Below are 16917 nucleotides of genomic sequence, written 5' to 3'. Positions count from 1 at the left end.
GCTTTCCATGCCCTCCATCTAGTTGATGGAACCAAGTTTTTTTTGCAGTCACCGAAGCTCAAGAAATAGAAGTCATTGGCCATGTACCCAATGCAAAACTAAGCAATATCACCACCATCATCACCATGAAACAGACTACAAGTGGGCATGAGCAGCTAGCTCTATCTGAGGGCAGAAGGCCACCAGAAAAACCCTGACAAGCAACATGGCTGGCTCCCATCTAGAACAAGAATGGCTAACACGACCTGTTCCCTATCACTGACTTTAATCTATACCTCTTTTTAAATGCTGTTCTTTCTCTCTGGGAGGCCATTTTCCTTCAACAATCCAATTTTTACCCCATTTTAAAGAATTAGTCTAAAGCCATGTTTTCTCAAAGCTTTCCCATTTCATGAAAGCTCATGCAATCTTCTCTCTCCTGAAATCTTAGCACTTATTTTCCATCTACCACAATTTGACCAACTTCCACTGCCTTATATGATATTTCATTATGTATTTGTCTTCATAATAACACTATACGTTATCCCGAATAAGAAGCCTCATCCTTAACTTCCATGAATTTTCCCCTTCAGTGACTAATCTAGTAACTCCAGCACATACAGGCTTGCACAGTTAGCTCTCAAAATGTTGTAAACTGTGTTATCTGCAATCAGAAAGTACTGAGCTTATTTTATTTTACAAACTCCTTTGAACAAATACTGTAAGACCTCTCCAGTCAGATGCTTTTGGTTTAGTACTTCATAAAACTCTCCCTTGTATATACTCCTAGTTTATTTCTTCTCAGCTGAGAGAGATCACTCCATTAAAATAATCATAAAAGCATACTTAATTAAGTTTAAAAAAGTGTAACTATGTCTTCTCAAAATGAAAGTTATATGTTTAAGTCATTATAATCATTAGGGAAAAGGAATTAAGGATATTTCCCTAATTTCATTTAAATATTTTTTGAAGTTTCTGCTAAATTGCTTTATAAAATTACAGACTATCTTCAACCTAAAGTGACCAGTGAGTATCAGTATCACTTTAAAAATTGTGAGTAGGGTAGGGAGAAATGATTTGAACTTTGTATCTAATATTATTGAATAAAATTCCACTGTCAAAGTAAAATGGGAGCAATTTCATCTCTGTGCTAAGGCTGGAGTTTTCTGAAATGTCAGCCTGACAGAAAACAAAAAGTAGAAAATGAGATCAAGCCTAAATAAAGTTCTAAAACACCTACTTCTTTTAAAACCCCCTGTGCAAATTAAATGTCAGAAAACTATACAATCTAAATTTCAGAAGCTGTCTTCTTGTGATATAATTTGAGAAAAAAATTTACAGTGTAGATATACCCCCTTTTTAAATAATGTTTCAATCCAGAAGAATTTAAAGCACCTAATATATTTTTTAAAGTTTTTGTTATGTATTCATGAACAAATCTTGATTTCATCTATACTTAAGAAATTTTCTAAAATGTTCACTTACATTTTTGTGATTAACACATTTCATAAGAACTAGCTCTCTGTAAGCCCGTTTAGCATGAGTCTGGTTCTGAAATGGCCGGCTTAGCTTCTTGATTGCAACATTTCTTTCAAGAATGGCATCATAAGCTGCACTGTAACAAGAAATTCAAAACCAACAAAAAACCTTTAAAATGTGTAAAACTGAATTTATGAAACATTCATGCAGATTCCTTACTTTCTCCAAAGATAAAATGCAACTGTATCAATTTCCAATCTTTGATTTTCAACATGTTTCTTCTATACCTATTACAGCATATTCCAACAATGTATAGCATTGTTAACTGTTTCTTAAAATGCTAATATATTCAATGGACTGTGAAGACAGACACAGTGCTTGTTCACTGGGTGTCCTCCAAGGTCAACCTAGCATACAATGGGCACTCAATGCACAAATTTTTAATGAGTATTCAGGTCCAATAGATAGCTTCAAGCCTAAGGGAATCCTTCACCCTGTACCTACCTCAAGGAAAGACAGGATTAAAGAATACATATGGTCAAAAATTCTACCCAAATACTTGCTGAAGAATTCTACATAAGTAGATGACTTACATCTTCCATGGACACAACAAAATGAATGCAGAAAGAGAAAAGAATACACATATAAAGGTATCTAAAAGGTTATTTTACAATATAAAAAGCACTTAAGATTTGTTTTAAAGGAAGAATTAAAAAATCAAGTTTACAAATATAAATGCCAGATCTCAGGACATTGGAAGCTGCTTTGTAACTGTTAATGAAAAACCTATAATTCTGTGACATAACACCATCCTCATTACTCTTCCTATCTCCTACCATGTGATGGTGACTAAAAAGCATGTTTTGCAAATGACAGAGCAGAGAAAGTAAAGCACAAATAAGGAGAACTATCTTAAAATTATAGAATATTATGATTGAAAGAGACTTTAAAAATCATTTGAATTCACCACACCTAGAGGTTAAATTGCCCAAGGTTTAATCAGAAAGTTAAAAGCAAAGCTGAGACCAAAAGACAAAGACATGAGGTTATTACTTTTCATACTTGACTACCTAAAATACTGTAGGACTTCTGTTTATGTGGTATTTGGAAAGTTTACACACTGCTAATTAAAATTATTCTCTCATCTAACTGAAAACTTGAGTTTGTTCTCTAGCTATCTCGCTATATCAAACGTAGTGAAGAAATATATATTAAGACATTGGTTCTCTGGCATAAATGGACACATCTACACATAATATATATGCCTTAACTATAGTGTATGTGTGTATATATACACACATACATACACACATGGCATATACAAAACAGACACATATAGCAAAACAGACATAAATATTATAACCTTAAGTTAGAAAATGTCATATTTACAGATATGTTCTCTCCAATTTAAAAACAAACAAACATTAAGGGTCATAAAAAAATAGAAGTTTTGACTGTTTCAGATCAAGTATGTTTTATTTGTAAGCATTAAATTCATTCCTATTAAAATTTTATTCTGTTAAATCAAAGTAATATTTCAAACTCTAAAGAATCTGAGTAGGCTGCACTACTTTGTATTTAGATTTGGAGTTAGATTTCTAATTGTTGATACTTAAATGTGCACAAACTAGAGATCTCAACCAGGCCCCTATGAATCTTACTATTTATCAATGGGCCCAAAATAATACCTTTAAAAAAAATTCAAGTTCTTCAATTGATTCTGATGGTAACAGAGTGAGTTTAAAAAAAATTTTTTTTAAAGATTTACTTATTTTAGAGAGAGAGTGAGAAAGAGAGAGAGAGGGAAAGCACACAGTGGGAAGGGGCAGAGGGAAAGAGAAATTTAAGCTGACTCCACATAGAGTGTGGAACCCCATGTGGGGCTCAAATTTATGACCTGGAGATCACAACCTGAGCTGAAACAGAGTCAGATACTTAACCACTGTGCCACCCAAGTGCCCCCAGAAAGCACATTTTAATTTTTTTTAAAATTTATTTGAGAGAGAGCATGTGCATGTGTGTGTATGTGCACGAGCATGGGGCGGGGCAGAGGGAGAGGGTGAAGCAGACTCTCCACTGAGCAGGGAGCCCAATAGGATCGAAGATCACAATCTGAGCTGAAGGCAGAGGCTTAACCAACTGAGCCACCCAGGGACCCAACAAAAAACATTTTAAACACTATTAAGAAGCTTATAAACACTACTACATTCCTTACAACTACCATGTAAATTTGGTGAGAAAACTGGATTAGAAGTGTTAATTTCCTATGAGTCACAAATACATCATAAAGCTAGAATCTGAACCATGAGCTGGCTTTCAGAATCCTTCCTGTATTGACTGTAGCACACTATTTTCTTTAAATTTAATTTGTGGTTTGATAAATGTGGTTGGTTAAAATGACAACCAACCAGCCAATAATACTTTATAAAATTACCCAAATTCTGAAATTTCTGGTATTATAAATTACTTCAAGAGTAAAGAAAGAGAATAAATGCTACTGTTCCCATTAGAGAAATCTGTTAGATTTTAGTATTTTACCATAATTCCTATTTTTTTTTTTTAAAGTAGGCTCTATACCCAGCATGGAGCCCAACATGGGACTCAAACTCAGGACCCTGAGATCAAGACCTGGAATGAGATCAAGAATTGGAACTTAACTGACTGAGCCACCCAGGTGCCCCAAGGGCTGAATTTTTTAAAAAGTAATATATTATCACAGGTAAAGTCCCCTCCCTTGTCTCTATTTTCAGAGGTAAGCATTATTCTGACTTTGGTGTTTATTAATGATTTTTGTACTTTCCTACCTATGTAGGCATCCATAAATTTATGGTCCTATTTTGCATATTTTAAAACTGTATATAAATGGTACAATAATGCGCATATATTCGGCATTTTCCTTTTAAAGTCAACACTTCATTTCTGAGATTGTCCCTGTTGAAACCTAGTTCATTTTAAATGTTGTATAGTATTTCACTATATGACGATATCACAATTTTTTATTCTCATGGATAGACTTGCTGCTGTTACAAATTTTTGCTATTATAAATGGTGTTGCAAAAAACAACCCTATGTATGTCTCTTTATGTACATGTGCAAGAGTTTTTCTAGAACCTGGGAGACGTGCAGGGTCATAAACACTTCTGACTTCTTTTATACTCTGAAATGTATCTGGTTCAAAAAGAGTAATATACAATTACGTTGGAGTGAGGCTTAGAATTCCCCCAATCATTAGCTTATTATGCTAACTTAGTGACCTAAAATCATTAGCAGAACTGTCCCAAAAAGTGTTCTACCCTTCATTTTATAAAGAATTATGTTGGGGCACCTGGGTGGCTTAGTCAGTTGAGTGTCCGACTTTGTAAGCTCAGGTCATGATCTCAGGGGTCATGAAATCAGGCTGCATTGGGCTTGTGCTCATCTGTAAGTGAGCCTGAGATTCTAACCCTCTGCACCCCCTTGCTCCCCACCCCCATGTGTGCTCTTTCTCTAAAACAAATAAATCTAAAAAAAACAACAAAAAAAAGAATCATGTTGATCTATAAACCTTAGGCCTTTCATAGAAATTAGCCAATAAATCAATTTTAAAGATACATATGAGTTTTGAAACACATACAATGAGATGATATTAATTCACTTCATTCCCCAGTGCAAAATAAGATTTTTGAAATTCCAGAGTTCCATTATAGTATGAAAGTGAGGATTAAGTGAAGCTTCTTATTAAACAACTAGCTATGGGAATAGATGTATATATGGAATTGACAAGCATGCCACTTCTTGTTTCCTGATATGGGTATTTGTCTTTACATGGCTTTTGACCAAGTATTTAATCATACTTTATACTTAAAAGATGGCAGTGCTGATTTATAAAGTTGCATTTAATGAATAATAAAGACCACCAACCCAAGAATAAAAAAGTTTGCCATGTTACAGCTTTAATTTAAACTTCATAGTTTTATTTTAATTTCTTGAGGCAAGTTAAATATTTAACAAGGTATATATAAGAAAAGATGGCAGTTAGTGATTCTTTGCCTAATTTTTGGAAGTAAAAACTTACCATACTATTCCTTGAGCTCCTGAGCCTATAGGTTTTAAATTCTGATATCGTTTCAAGACTGTAAATGTAGAATCTCCAATCTCTACACTATAAAAATTGCTGTCACGCTTGCTTCTGCTCATGATGGCAAACAATTAATTTAATGGCTTCATCCAAATATTCACCGAGAAGCTGCAAAATGGAACAAAATGTGATGTTAACAAAACGAATTTATTTAATCTTAAAATTCAAGTCCTTACCCTCTTCACTGATAGTAACACAGATTGCTATACCATATTAAAAGAGCTGCTTCATTAAAACAAACTGAAGGTTTTAGAGGGGAGGGGAGTGGGAGGATGGGTTCGCCTGGTGATTGGTATTAAGGAGGGCAAGTATAGCAAGGAGCACTAGGTATTATATGCAAACAATGAATCATGGAACACTACATCAAAATCGATGTACTTTATGGTGACTAACATAACATAAACATACACACACATAAACACACACAGAAAAATAATGGTTAAAAAAAAACCAAACCACAATTAGAAAAAAATACCACAGAGCTTGGTTAGCCTCTGTTATACTTAAGGAGATGACTGATAGTTACAACAAAATGTTTGTAAGGGTTAACAGCTTCTCTACTATAGGTCACTAGTATTAATATGCATATGTGTCTTAATTTATTGGAAAACTGTAAAATGAAAAAACCAAATAATTAAACTAAACATGCTTTTAAGGTCACTTCCATAGCTTAAAATTTAAAACCAGTCCTTTTTATGTATTTATTATAAAATATGGAAACCTTAATTTTTGTGAGAAACTGATAAACCTTAATTAAAAAATAATTCACAATCTCATTTAGTGTGACATGGAAGAAACAACCAACTGCAGGCTAGTAAGCTGGTTAGCATGTATGATCCCTACGTAACAAATACAGAGCAGCATAGTGCTGTCACCATAACAGACCCCCTGATTTCCAACAATTAAGTGTCGTGCAGATGTGAGGTTATAATGGTTGAAAGAATAAGAAGAAGGGTAGAAAATATAAGATAAAATAAGAAGATATAAAATAAAGTTAAAAATAAGAAAATATAAGAAAAATATATAGAGAAAAGCATTTAGTATATTAGGATGTGAAATAAAATAATACTGTTTTGAATTGTGTGGGGCCTCAAAAGCATGACCTAAGTTCTGACCACAGCTCTTTACCACATGCCCAACTACAAGCCAAGGAAGTCTTTTTCCACCTATTTGAGTTGCATTTATTTACAAACTGATTATCCATTCTCATTAGATGAAAGTGCTCTATTCCAAAATCCTCCACATATCTGATAATAAACCAATTAGGTCTAAAGTATTACTGTGTTTGTGTGTTGTGTGTATTTGTATGGTTTTAAGACAATGCTAACAAAAACAAAATCCTGACAAGACTTACAATGCAAAGAATCAATTTAACAAATACTAAATGCCTAACCTGTGTCAGACACTATATTGGGCCCTAAGGCCAGATTACACAGAAGCTCATGAACTGGATTTTAACACAGTTGAATTCTTAAGAGTAGGACGGAAGGCACTGGGAAGTGAAGAGTGAGAGTACCTTGACCAGTATCCTAGCTGCTGCTAGGAGATTATATTGCAAGAGGAGGGGAACAAAAGCTGGAAGAGGAAAAACTAGTAAACTACTGTACTAATTTGGATATTCTACTAATCCAGATAAGAGATAAAATTAAAATTAATGAGGATTCTCAGATGTGATGAAACTAAACAAAAAAGTCCAAACAGTGTAAGCTTTAAAAGAGAAGGTAAGTAAATTGAAAGCAATTGAGAAGTCAGATAAATGATTTGGACACATTGAAGAGGGGCCAGAGAACTATTTCCAAAAATCAGTAACTAAACTAGTTATGTAACACTCCAGAGAGAAGTGCTGAAATGACAAATGTCATTAATTGTGCCTAAGAGGAAAGACCAGAAGCTTACAGAAAATGTTTGGTAATGATTTAAACATTTAGATATGCTCATAGGATGATCAAATACAGGTAATTGGGTACCCAGAACAATTTCCTAATGTAATCTGAATTCCCTCCTGTCTACCACTGTAGGGAAAGAGGGAGAAAGAAAAGTGAAAAGACTTGGGAAGAGAGGGAAATGTTGGGTGTAAGGCCCCTCATCAAATATTCTACATATTGATCCTGGAAACTTGGTCTGCCCAGGGCCCGGAGACAGTAATAATGGTCTTTAGTAATGTGCACATATGGTCAGAGGCAGAGCACAGAACCTCCATAATAGCAAGGAAAGGCTTCTCTCTCTTCCCAGCACAGAATGGGCTAGGAGCAGGAGTACCCATGGTACATAAACAGAAGTCTAGACTAAGATGTGGCAGCAGCTGAGCAATGACAGGTAATACAACTCCCCAGGAACAGGCACAGTAGAGTACCCCAGGTTAAGTAGGTAGGCCAGTCAGTGGTACCCTCCACAAATGCCACAGCTGCCATTCCCACAAACAAGAAATAGGAAACTATTCACTTATGCTCTCAGTTGAACAATATTTAATACCTGAGTCAAATTCTATGCTGGGTACAATAAACACAACAGTAATCAGCAACTGTCTATCCCTTAATGGAGCTTGCAGTTAAGACAAATAGACCTTATGCTGCTTAGTATCTGCCTGTGTATCAATATGGCTCCAAAGAGTGTATGAAGGGAAAGGACAGGATGCTAACAAAAGCAAAACTATACTAGTCTGGGCTCAGGAAAGAATTCTCTTGATTCTGTGATGTTTGAGCAAGATTTGAACACTGAATATGAGTTAACCAGGCATGGAGAAAAGGGAGCTTTCTAGGCAGAAGAAACAGCACATGCAAGGTTTGATGAATGTATACAATCCTATAACCACAACCCAAACCATGATATAGATTAATTTCCATTACTAGAAAATGTTCCCTGTGTGAGTCAATCCCTGCCCTCTATTTCCCACAAAACTCTGGCAACCGATGAACTGCTTAGTTGTATCTTTCCTAAATCTTCATATAAGTTAAATCACACAGCATTATGTAATTTGTGTGTCTGGCTCTTTAACGTGACTTTTTTTTTTTTTTTTAAGATTTTATGTTTTAAAGTTATCTCTACATCCAACATGGGGCTCAAACTCACAAACCCAAGATCAGGAGTTCTATACTCCACCGAAAGAGCCAGCCAGGTGCCCCTGCCCTAATGCATTTACTATTCACCTGTGCTGCTTCTCTTACCAAATGGTATTTCATCATGTGGATATACCACTGGGACATATGGACTGTTGCCAGTCTGGAGGTTTACAAACAATGCTAGTAGAAACATTCACACTTTTTTTTTTTTTTTTTTGGCCATTCATCTTGGGTAAATATTTAGGGGTGGAATTCTGAGTCCTATGTTCAACTTTTATAAGAAACTGCCAAACAGTTTTCCAAAGTGGCCATACCATTCCTCATTCCCAGCAGCAAAATAAGAGTTTTTACCTGCTCACATTCTTTTTTTTTTTTTTTTAAAGATTTTATTTATTAATTTGACAGACAGAGATCACAAGTAGGCAGAGAGGCAGGCAGAGAGAGAGAGAGAGAGAGGGAAGCAGGCTCCCTGCGGAGCAGAGAGCCCGATGCGGGGCTCGATCCCAGGACCCTGAGATCATGACCTGAGCCGAAGGCAGCGGCTTAACCCACTGAGCCACCCAGGCGCCCCTACCTGCTCCACATTCTTATGATTGCCATTTAACTTTAAGTATGCTAGTGGTATACAGTGGAATTCCACTAGTAGTTTACATTTATGTTTCTTAATGATTAATGGTGTTGAGCATTTTTTCACAGGCTTATATGCAACATCTTTTTTTTTGGTGAAGTAGCTAATTAACACTTTTGCCCATTTAAAATAGAATTGCTTTAATACTTACTTATATATTCTGGAGATACATCCTTTATCAGATATTGTGCAAGTATTTTTTCTCAGTCTGTGGCCTGCCTTTCCATTTCCATTTTCTTAAGTGTCCTTTTTTTTTTTTTTAAACATTTTACTTTGAAATAATTTTAGAACCACACAGAAACTGCAAAAATAGTACAAAGATCCTGGCTATCTTCACCCAGCTTTACTCAAATAAGAGCATCTGACATAACCACAGCAAATTATCAAAATGAGAAAGTTGACATTGGTACATACTATTACAAAGAGAAAACCCGACACTGGTACAACACTATTAAACAAACTACAGACTTTATTCAGATTTTACCAGTTTTTACATGTACTTTGTATGTAAATTTATCACATACATCTATCAGTGTAATAACAATCAGAATACAGAAGTGTTTCATCTCATCAAAGAAAATCCTTTGTGCTAGCCCTTTATATAATTACACACTCTTGCCAACCCCTACCCCTGGCAACTAGGATGCTTCCACCACTACAATTTTTTTTCATTTAAATAACGTTATGTAAGTGAAATCACATAATATGTAACCCTTCACAGTTTCCAATATATAGGCCTTGCAAAATTTTGTTCAATTTCTCCTTAGTATTAATATTCTGGGTACTACTGTAAATGTTTTAATGTTAACTTATTTTTAAATTTTCAATTGTTCATTGTTAGTACATAAAAGAAAAGTTTTTTGTATAATAACTTTGTATTAAGCTCATTTATTAGTCTTAGTAGCCTTTTTTTGTGGATTCTTTGAAGATTTTCCACATATACAATCAGTTTCATTTCTTCACTTTCAATTTGGATGCCTCTGCATTACTTTTCTTGCCCAACTGTACTAACTACCATTTCCATACAATCCTGAATAGAAGTGGTAAGAGCAAACATCATTCCCTTGGTTCCTGATCTGAGGGGAAAGCCATTTAGTCTTTCACCACTAAGTATATAAATGACAGGATTTTACTAAATGGCCTTTAACAATCTTCTGTTAAACATTGTTGAACAACGTTTAATAAACATTTACTAAATGGCCATTGACAAGATGAGAAAGTTCCCTTTAAGTCCTATTTCACTAACATTTTTTTTGTATTAATAAGTTTTTTAATACTAGTTTTTTGTATTAATAAGCAATGAATTTTGTCAAATGATTTTTCTGAATCTACTGAGACAATCATATAATTTTGTTTTCTTAGTTGGTTCATATAAAGTACCCTGATTTTCAAATGTTGAACCACCCTTGCATTCCTGTAATGAATCCCACTTGGTCAAAAGTATCCTTTTTATATTACTGATTCATTTGGCTAAAATTCTGGCAAAGGCTTTTCCATTTATTTTTATGGGGAATGCTGGTCTGCAGTTTTCTTTCACTGTAGCATAATGCTAACCTCATAAAATGAGTTGGGAAGTGTTCCCCCCTTTATTTTCTGGAGACTTTGTATAGAAGTGATATTACTTCATCTTAAATGTTTGATAAAATGTCTCCATGTCTTATCTAGGATAAGTGTCTTTTTGAGGTAAGGTCTTCACTGCAAACCAAAATTTTATATATACATATATATACATAAGACTATTCAGGTTATCTATTTCTTCTTAAATAAGGTTTAGCAGTTTTGTGTTTTTCAAGGAAAAACATATAAGTTGTCCAATATAATGTCTATAGGATCCGTAATCATGTATCCTCTTTCAACCCTATACTGTAACCTGTCTTTTCTTCCTTTTTTCTTTTTTTTCCTGATCAGTCTGGCTAGAACTTTAGCACTATTTCTGAGCATTTTAAAAAGTTAGATTTTATTTTTGACTTTCTCTATTGTTTTGCACTTTTCTGTTTCTCTGGTTCCTGCTCTTGTCTTTATTTCCTTCTTTTTGTTTGTTTTGGGATTGCTATTCTCTTCTAGTTTCTTAAAATGAAAGCTTAAGTGTTGGCTGGAAAACTTTTTAATATAACCATTTAATACTAAAATTTACTCATCATTTTAGCTTCTTCCCACAATTTGTTATATCCATATAACAAAATAAATACAAACACATATATGTTTTACTTTATGCCAGGTCTTTCTTATTTAAAGTGCCTCATAAATTTTCTTTAATCCTCACAAAGGCCTATGAAGGTTTTCCAGTTGTTTATGGCTAAAGGGTAAATTCAGTTCTTGTTACTACTACTTGGCTGGCAGCATAAATCCCAAGTACTGATTTTGTGTGATGTTTCCTTATGTTAAGATAGGAAGTGCTCTTTTTCTATCTTTCCCATGATGAAATTAAGTCTTAGAAAGGTTAATTGCTTATGGTTATAGAATTAGTAAGGGATAGAGTGAAGATATGAGTCCTTCACCAACACACTATATTGAGTCCAAAATTTAAAAAAAAGTTCTTGGTGGTGAAAAAGGGTTTGAAGGGAGAGGAACAGTTATAAATACGTTGAGTCTGAGATATCTCTAGGACATCCAGATGTACATTATCAAGTATCTGTAGCCAGATACAGGACTGGACCTCAGAGGGGAATGTGGGTAAAAGATACAACCTTAACGAGTTGTTGAACCAATGAGAATGATGTTACTCAAGAAGAGTGGAGGAGGAAGGGAGAGAGACCCAAGATTCAGCTTTGTGAGCAGTCACATTTAATGAGCAATTAAAAAAAGATAAGCCAACAGGGGACCCCGGGTGGCTCAGTGGGTTAAAGCCTCTGCCTTCAGCTCAGGTCATGATCTCAGGGTCCTGGAATCGAGTCCCGCATCGGGCTCTCTGCTCGGTGGGGGAGCCTGTTTCCTCCTCTCTCTCTGCCTGCCTCTCTGCCTGCCTCTCTGCCCACTTGTGATCTCTGTCCATCAAATAAATAAATAAAATGTTAAAAAAAAAAAAGATAAGCCAACAAAGAAGTCAGAGAAGAGATAGCTAGACACAGAAAATGAGAGAACACACTGGAGAAGCCAAAGGAGGTGTTTTAAAGAACAGTGGCCAATAGCAGTGAATGCTGCAGAAATATCAAAGAAACCACGAGTAGAGTAATGGGGTTCATAGAAGCTAGATGGGAATGAGCTGAAGTATAGGTAGGATATGATTTTAGAAACAGGTTAAGTGGTATCAGTATTTCTTAAGAGACATTTAGCAAAAAAGAGAGGAAACTGGGGGCGCCTGGGTGGCTCAGTGGGTTAAAGCCTCTGCCTTCGGCTCAGGTCATGATCCCAGAGTCCTGGGATCGAGCCCCTCTCATCGGGCTCTCTGCTCAGGAGGGAGCCTGCTTCCCCTTCTTTCTCTGCCTACCCCTGCCTACTTGTGATCTCTCTCTGTCAAATAAATAAATAAAATCTTTAAAAAAATTAAAAAAAGAGAGAGGAAACTGATAGAGGAAAGTAAATGGTCAAGGGAGAATAATTATATATAATACATATCATAGTATAGCATAGCACACACAACACAAAGATTTACCTACTATAGTAAGAATCCAATATAGAGAGGGTGAGAATAGGGGAATGAAAAAGAAAAATGAAGTTTCAGATAGCACCATCTCTCTGAAAAGGCAGAAAGGAATGGGATCCAGAACACATGCATGGCCATACAGATGGAGATACTGCTGTAGCTGTGCCATCAGAAAATGCCATCAAGACTGAGATGGAGGGGCGCCTGGGTGGCTCAGTGGGTTAGGGCCTCTGCCTTTGGCTCAGGTCATGATCCCAGGGATCCTGGGATTGAGCCCCACATCGGGCTCTCTGCTCAGTGGGAAGCCTGCCTCCTCCTCTCTCTCTCTCTCCGCCTACTTGTGATCTCTGTCTGTCGAATAAATAAATAAAATCTTAAAAAAAAAAAAAAAAGACTGAGATGGAAGGATCAACTTCCAAGACAAGGACATGAGGGATACTAGTGACATTACGGAGGATGCATTTGTTCTCCTGTTCTCTCCATGATGATACTGTAACAGCAAAGAGTGCGAGGAATAAATGTTATTGGTCACTGATGACTCTCATGGCCCCTATTCAGGAAGGTCTCCTCTTGGATTAAAAACAAAGGAACTATAGTTGTAGAATTTAGATGTGACTGGTTAGGGAGCTCACAGCAATAAGAGAAAAGATAAGCATTATTATTTGATTCAACAGATGACTAAACTGAGTCTCAAAAAGGCTAACATACAATCAAATGTTGTGGAAATGTTGAGGTTCAGCTCTAGTCTTCGAATTTCACCTCTTATTAGTTCTCTAGCAAAAATACTAAACTCAATGTCAACATGGCTAAATTATCATCCCCCAAAACTCTCATGCACCTAAAATTTCCTCATTTCCCTTTCCTTTTTGTGAAATATTTTCACTGTTTTTTTTTTCTATCCCAATTCTATCTACCCAAGACTAGCTTAAGTATGATACTCATGAAGCTTTTTCTACTCAAACCAGCACGAACCTAATTTCTCATTCAAACTACTCTGTATATTTAAATATGCAGATTTTACTACCAGACAGCGATCTCTCTCCCTCTCTAAGACTTTATTTATTTGAGAGAGAGAGAGAGAGAGAGAGCGCATGCAAGGAGAGGGGGAGAGAGAGAAATCCCAAGCAGACTTCATGCTGATCTCACAGCCCACAAGGATTTGAGGCAGGGCTCAATCCAACAACCCTGAGATCATGACGTGAGCTGCAACTAAGAGTCAGACACTTAACCGACTAAGCCACCCAGGCATCCCCAGCCTGTGATCTTTTTAAGGGTGAGGACTGTTCTCTACATCTTCAGATTTGTAACGGTTATAATTTAATACTAACTGCTTAAAGAAGTTCGCCAAGAATATGAATCTTTTTAAAGTCACAAATTACGTAATAAATTGTTCTATTTTCATCAGTGTTTTCCTTCATTAGAAGGAGAGAAAAAGATTGAATTAGTTTTTTATGACTCAAGGTTTATTTCTGTGATGTCTACACAAGGAACAAAACTCCACCACTATCAGGTTGGCCCACCTATAAAATGGCTGGTCTGTTAAGCCTGAATGTGGAGACAAACAAGTTAAATAAAACAGTTATATTAAAATTATTTAGGGGAAAAGAGTGAGTTCAATGCAGCCACACCAAAAGGCCTTACAACAGAAAATAACTCGGGTCGCATCACAAATATATTTAATGGCTAAGCTTAGAATTTAGCCAACTAACTTCAGAAGTTACCCTGCAGAAAAGTGAAACTCAACAAGCTCCTATAATCCTTGCAACAAATAAGCTATTAGTAAATATTAAGACTTAAGAAGCTTATTATTAAAACAGAATGAAGTAAAACCAACAAAGAAGAAACAGAATTCTCTACCTGTCCACCATCTCTAAAGCTGAATGGTGTGAACATACAGACACTACTATACTTTTCTTTCTCCTAGAGTATATTTTACACTCTAGCTTAGTGATTTTTCCAATTTAAGTGTTCATAAAAGTTAATTTTCAGGAATGTGTGTGTGTACACAAAAGAATTTTATATTGTCTTTTATGAATTAGTGAACTTTCAAGAGTGGTTCTGACTTTGGCTTCATATACTGACTTTAGACTCTAACTCCAGTGTATAAGAGTCAAATCTACATAATCCATAAAACTTGCACAGTCAAAATCAACCCTAAAAATTATTTAAATCATCATATACAATAACTTCTCAAGGCCACACTAAATATGAGATGTTACCCAATGGGAAACACAGAAACTAATTAAAACAAAACAGAAACACAGAAACTAATTAAAACAGAATGAAAAGGGCACAAGCAGATTCCTGTCACTTCTTTCATTTTATCTGTCCATTAAGACAGGCATGGCTGGATATTTATAGTTAAACTCATGTAAGATGAAATGTCACTACCAGAAGCATTAAAATAATGCAGCTTCTAGGAAAAGGTCAGAATCTTATAAGAATTAATTCACCAGATTCTGACTTTACGAAAGTAAGAAACTAAATGAGCCTATATGAGGGCTGAAATAATGCCCCTCTAAATTTGAAGACTCTTCCTTATTCTCCTTCCCTTTGTGCACTACTCACTTACAAAGAGGAGGTTAGAATCTATTCCCACAGATCCTCTGTAAAAAAAAAAAAGGTAGAGGGCAAATCCTTTAAGCATTAGAATAATTAGTATGCTCCTTTAGTTATCCACTGAGTGCAGAAAGAAAGTATTCCAGCCAAAAGATAACCTTGTGCCTGGGCCACTACCAATTCTTTCTACTATGCAGCAATCATATCTAGTATGCCCTCTTTTCTAGGAGAATTCAATCCCCACCACAAAGGGATTGGAGGAAGTAAGGTCCAGTTTGTACTTCAGCAACTGGTTTTTATAAGATCTATTTATAAAATAGATTTATCTTTTTTAAATTTATTTTTATTTTAATAAACATATAATGTATTTTTATCCCCAGGGGTACAGGTCTGTGAATCGCCAGGTTTACACACTTCACAGCATAAAATAGATTTATCTTTTAATTAAGCTTACCTGAGTAGGTTTATTATATCACAACCACAAAATAATGCTAACACCAGTGTCCCTTCACAATTTCTGTATTTTGAGGTGGATGCCTTTAATTAAAATAGCAGCAGCCACATGAAATCCCTAAGCTTCAGAACTAGTTTCTAAGCCTTCAGACATTCAAATTATTTATTAAAGATCTCGGGACTTTATAGCAGTGTCCTCAGCAGTAAAGTGGCATGCTTCTGACTACTTTTGAAACAACAGTAACAACCCAATATGCATATTCCATTACCATTCACGTTTTTCTTAGCTGGTATCCAAGATTCTAAAATTACTTTGTCCTGAAAATGGCAAAAATCAATATTAGAAAGCTAGCTCTGGGCTGCTCAATTATATCTAGATTGTTAATGTTAGAGGTTAAAAACGCAATGGGAATTTTCTCAGTGACATTCGATTTAATAAAAATAAGTAACCTAGGGACGCCTGCATGGTTCAGGTGTCTGCATTCAGGTGTCATGGTTAAGTGTCTGCATTCAGCTCAGGTCATGATCCCAGGATCCTGGGATCGATTCCTGCATCAGGCTCACTGCTCAGTGGGGAGCCTGCTTCTCCCTCTGCCTGTGCTTGCTTTCTCTCTCTCTGGCAAATAAATAAAAACCTTAAAAAAAAAAAAAGTAACCTGATTTGTAAAAATATACTATATCTCAAGGTACTCAAAAGATACTTCCATTTTAAAGCAAAGAAAAATGTATACTTGTAGATTCCTATAACATTTTTTTGAGTTCTTAGGCAAGAAAGAATACCTATAGCTTTAAGGCATTTTTGCACACTATGATACCTTGGGTTAACTCTTCTGCTATTGGAAAAACTGATCATACAAAAGAACTCATTCCTTGAGAAAGATTCAAATGCCTGACATTTTCTAATTATAACTTTTGCCAAGTCTTCTAGTAATAAGATTCTCAGGCTCACAAGAGAAGAAAATGTTGATCACATTCAACCACCACAAGAGACACTTCCTAAAACCACAAATTAGGAATAGCAAATGAAAAGTGTCCCAGATGCATTTTACAGGGAATTTTA

The 16917-nt window shown here is 35.5% G+C and overlaps 1 protein-coding gene across 12 annotated transcripts in view; it reads right to left on the bottom strand.

Moving 5' to 3' along the window:
• The window catches only part of MAPK8 (mitogen-activated protein kinase 8), a 103691-nt gene that overhangs the window by 34756 nt on the left and 52018 nt on the right, over window positions 1-16917 (bottom strand). For 11 of the 12 annotated variants that reach the window (XM_032311961.1, XM_032311955.1, XM_032311956.1 and 8 more), the window contains 2 exons: window positions 5513-5683; window positions 1465-1594 (listed from right to left, as the gene is read on the bottom strand). In XM_032311961.1, coding sequence (XP_032167852.1) covers window positions 1465-1594; window positions 5513-5634 — 252 coding nt within the window. In that variant the 5' untranslated portion in view covers window positions 5635-5683. Of the gene's footprint in view, window positions 1-1464; window positions 1595-5512; window positions 5684-16917 lie in introns of those variants that run through there. The other variant, XM_032311965.1, reaches the window with a different exon arrangement.

This window comes from Mustela erminea, chromosome 14 (assembly GCF_009829155.1).
Source record: "Mustela erminea isolate mMusErm1 chromosome 14, mMusErm1.Pri, whole genome shotgun sequence".
Taxonomy (NCBI): Eukaryota; Metazoa; Chordata; class Mammalia; order Carnivora; family Mustelidae; genus Mustela; species Mustela erminea.
Note: the sequence above shows the minus strand (reverse complement) of the source record. Positions and strands in the feature narration are given on the sequence as shown.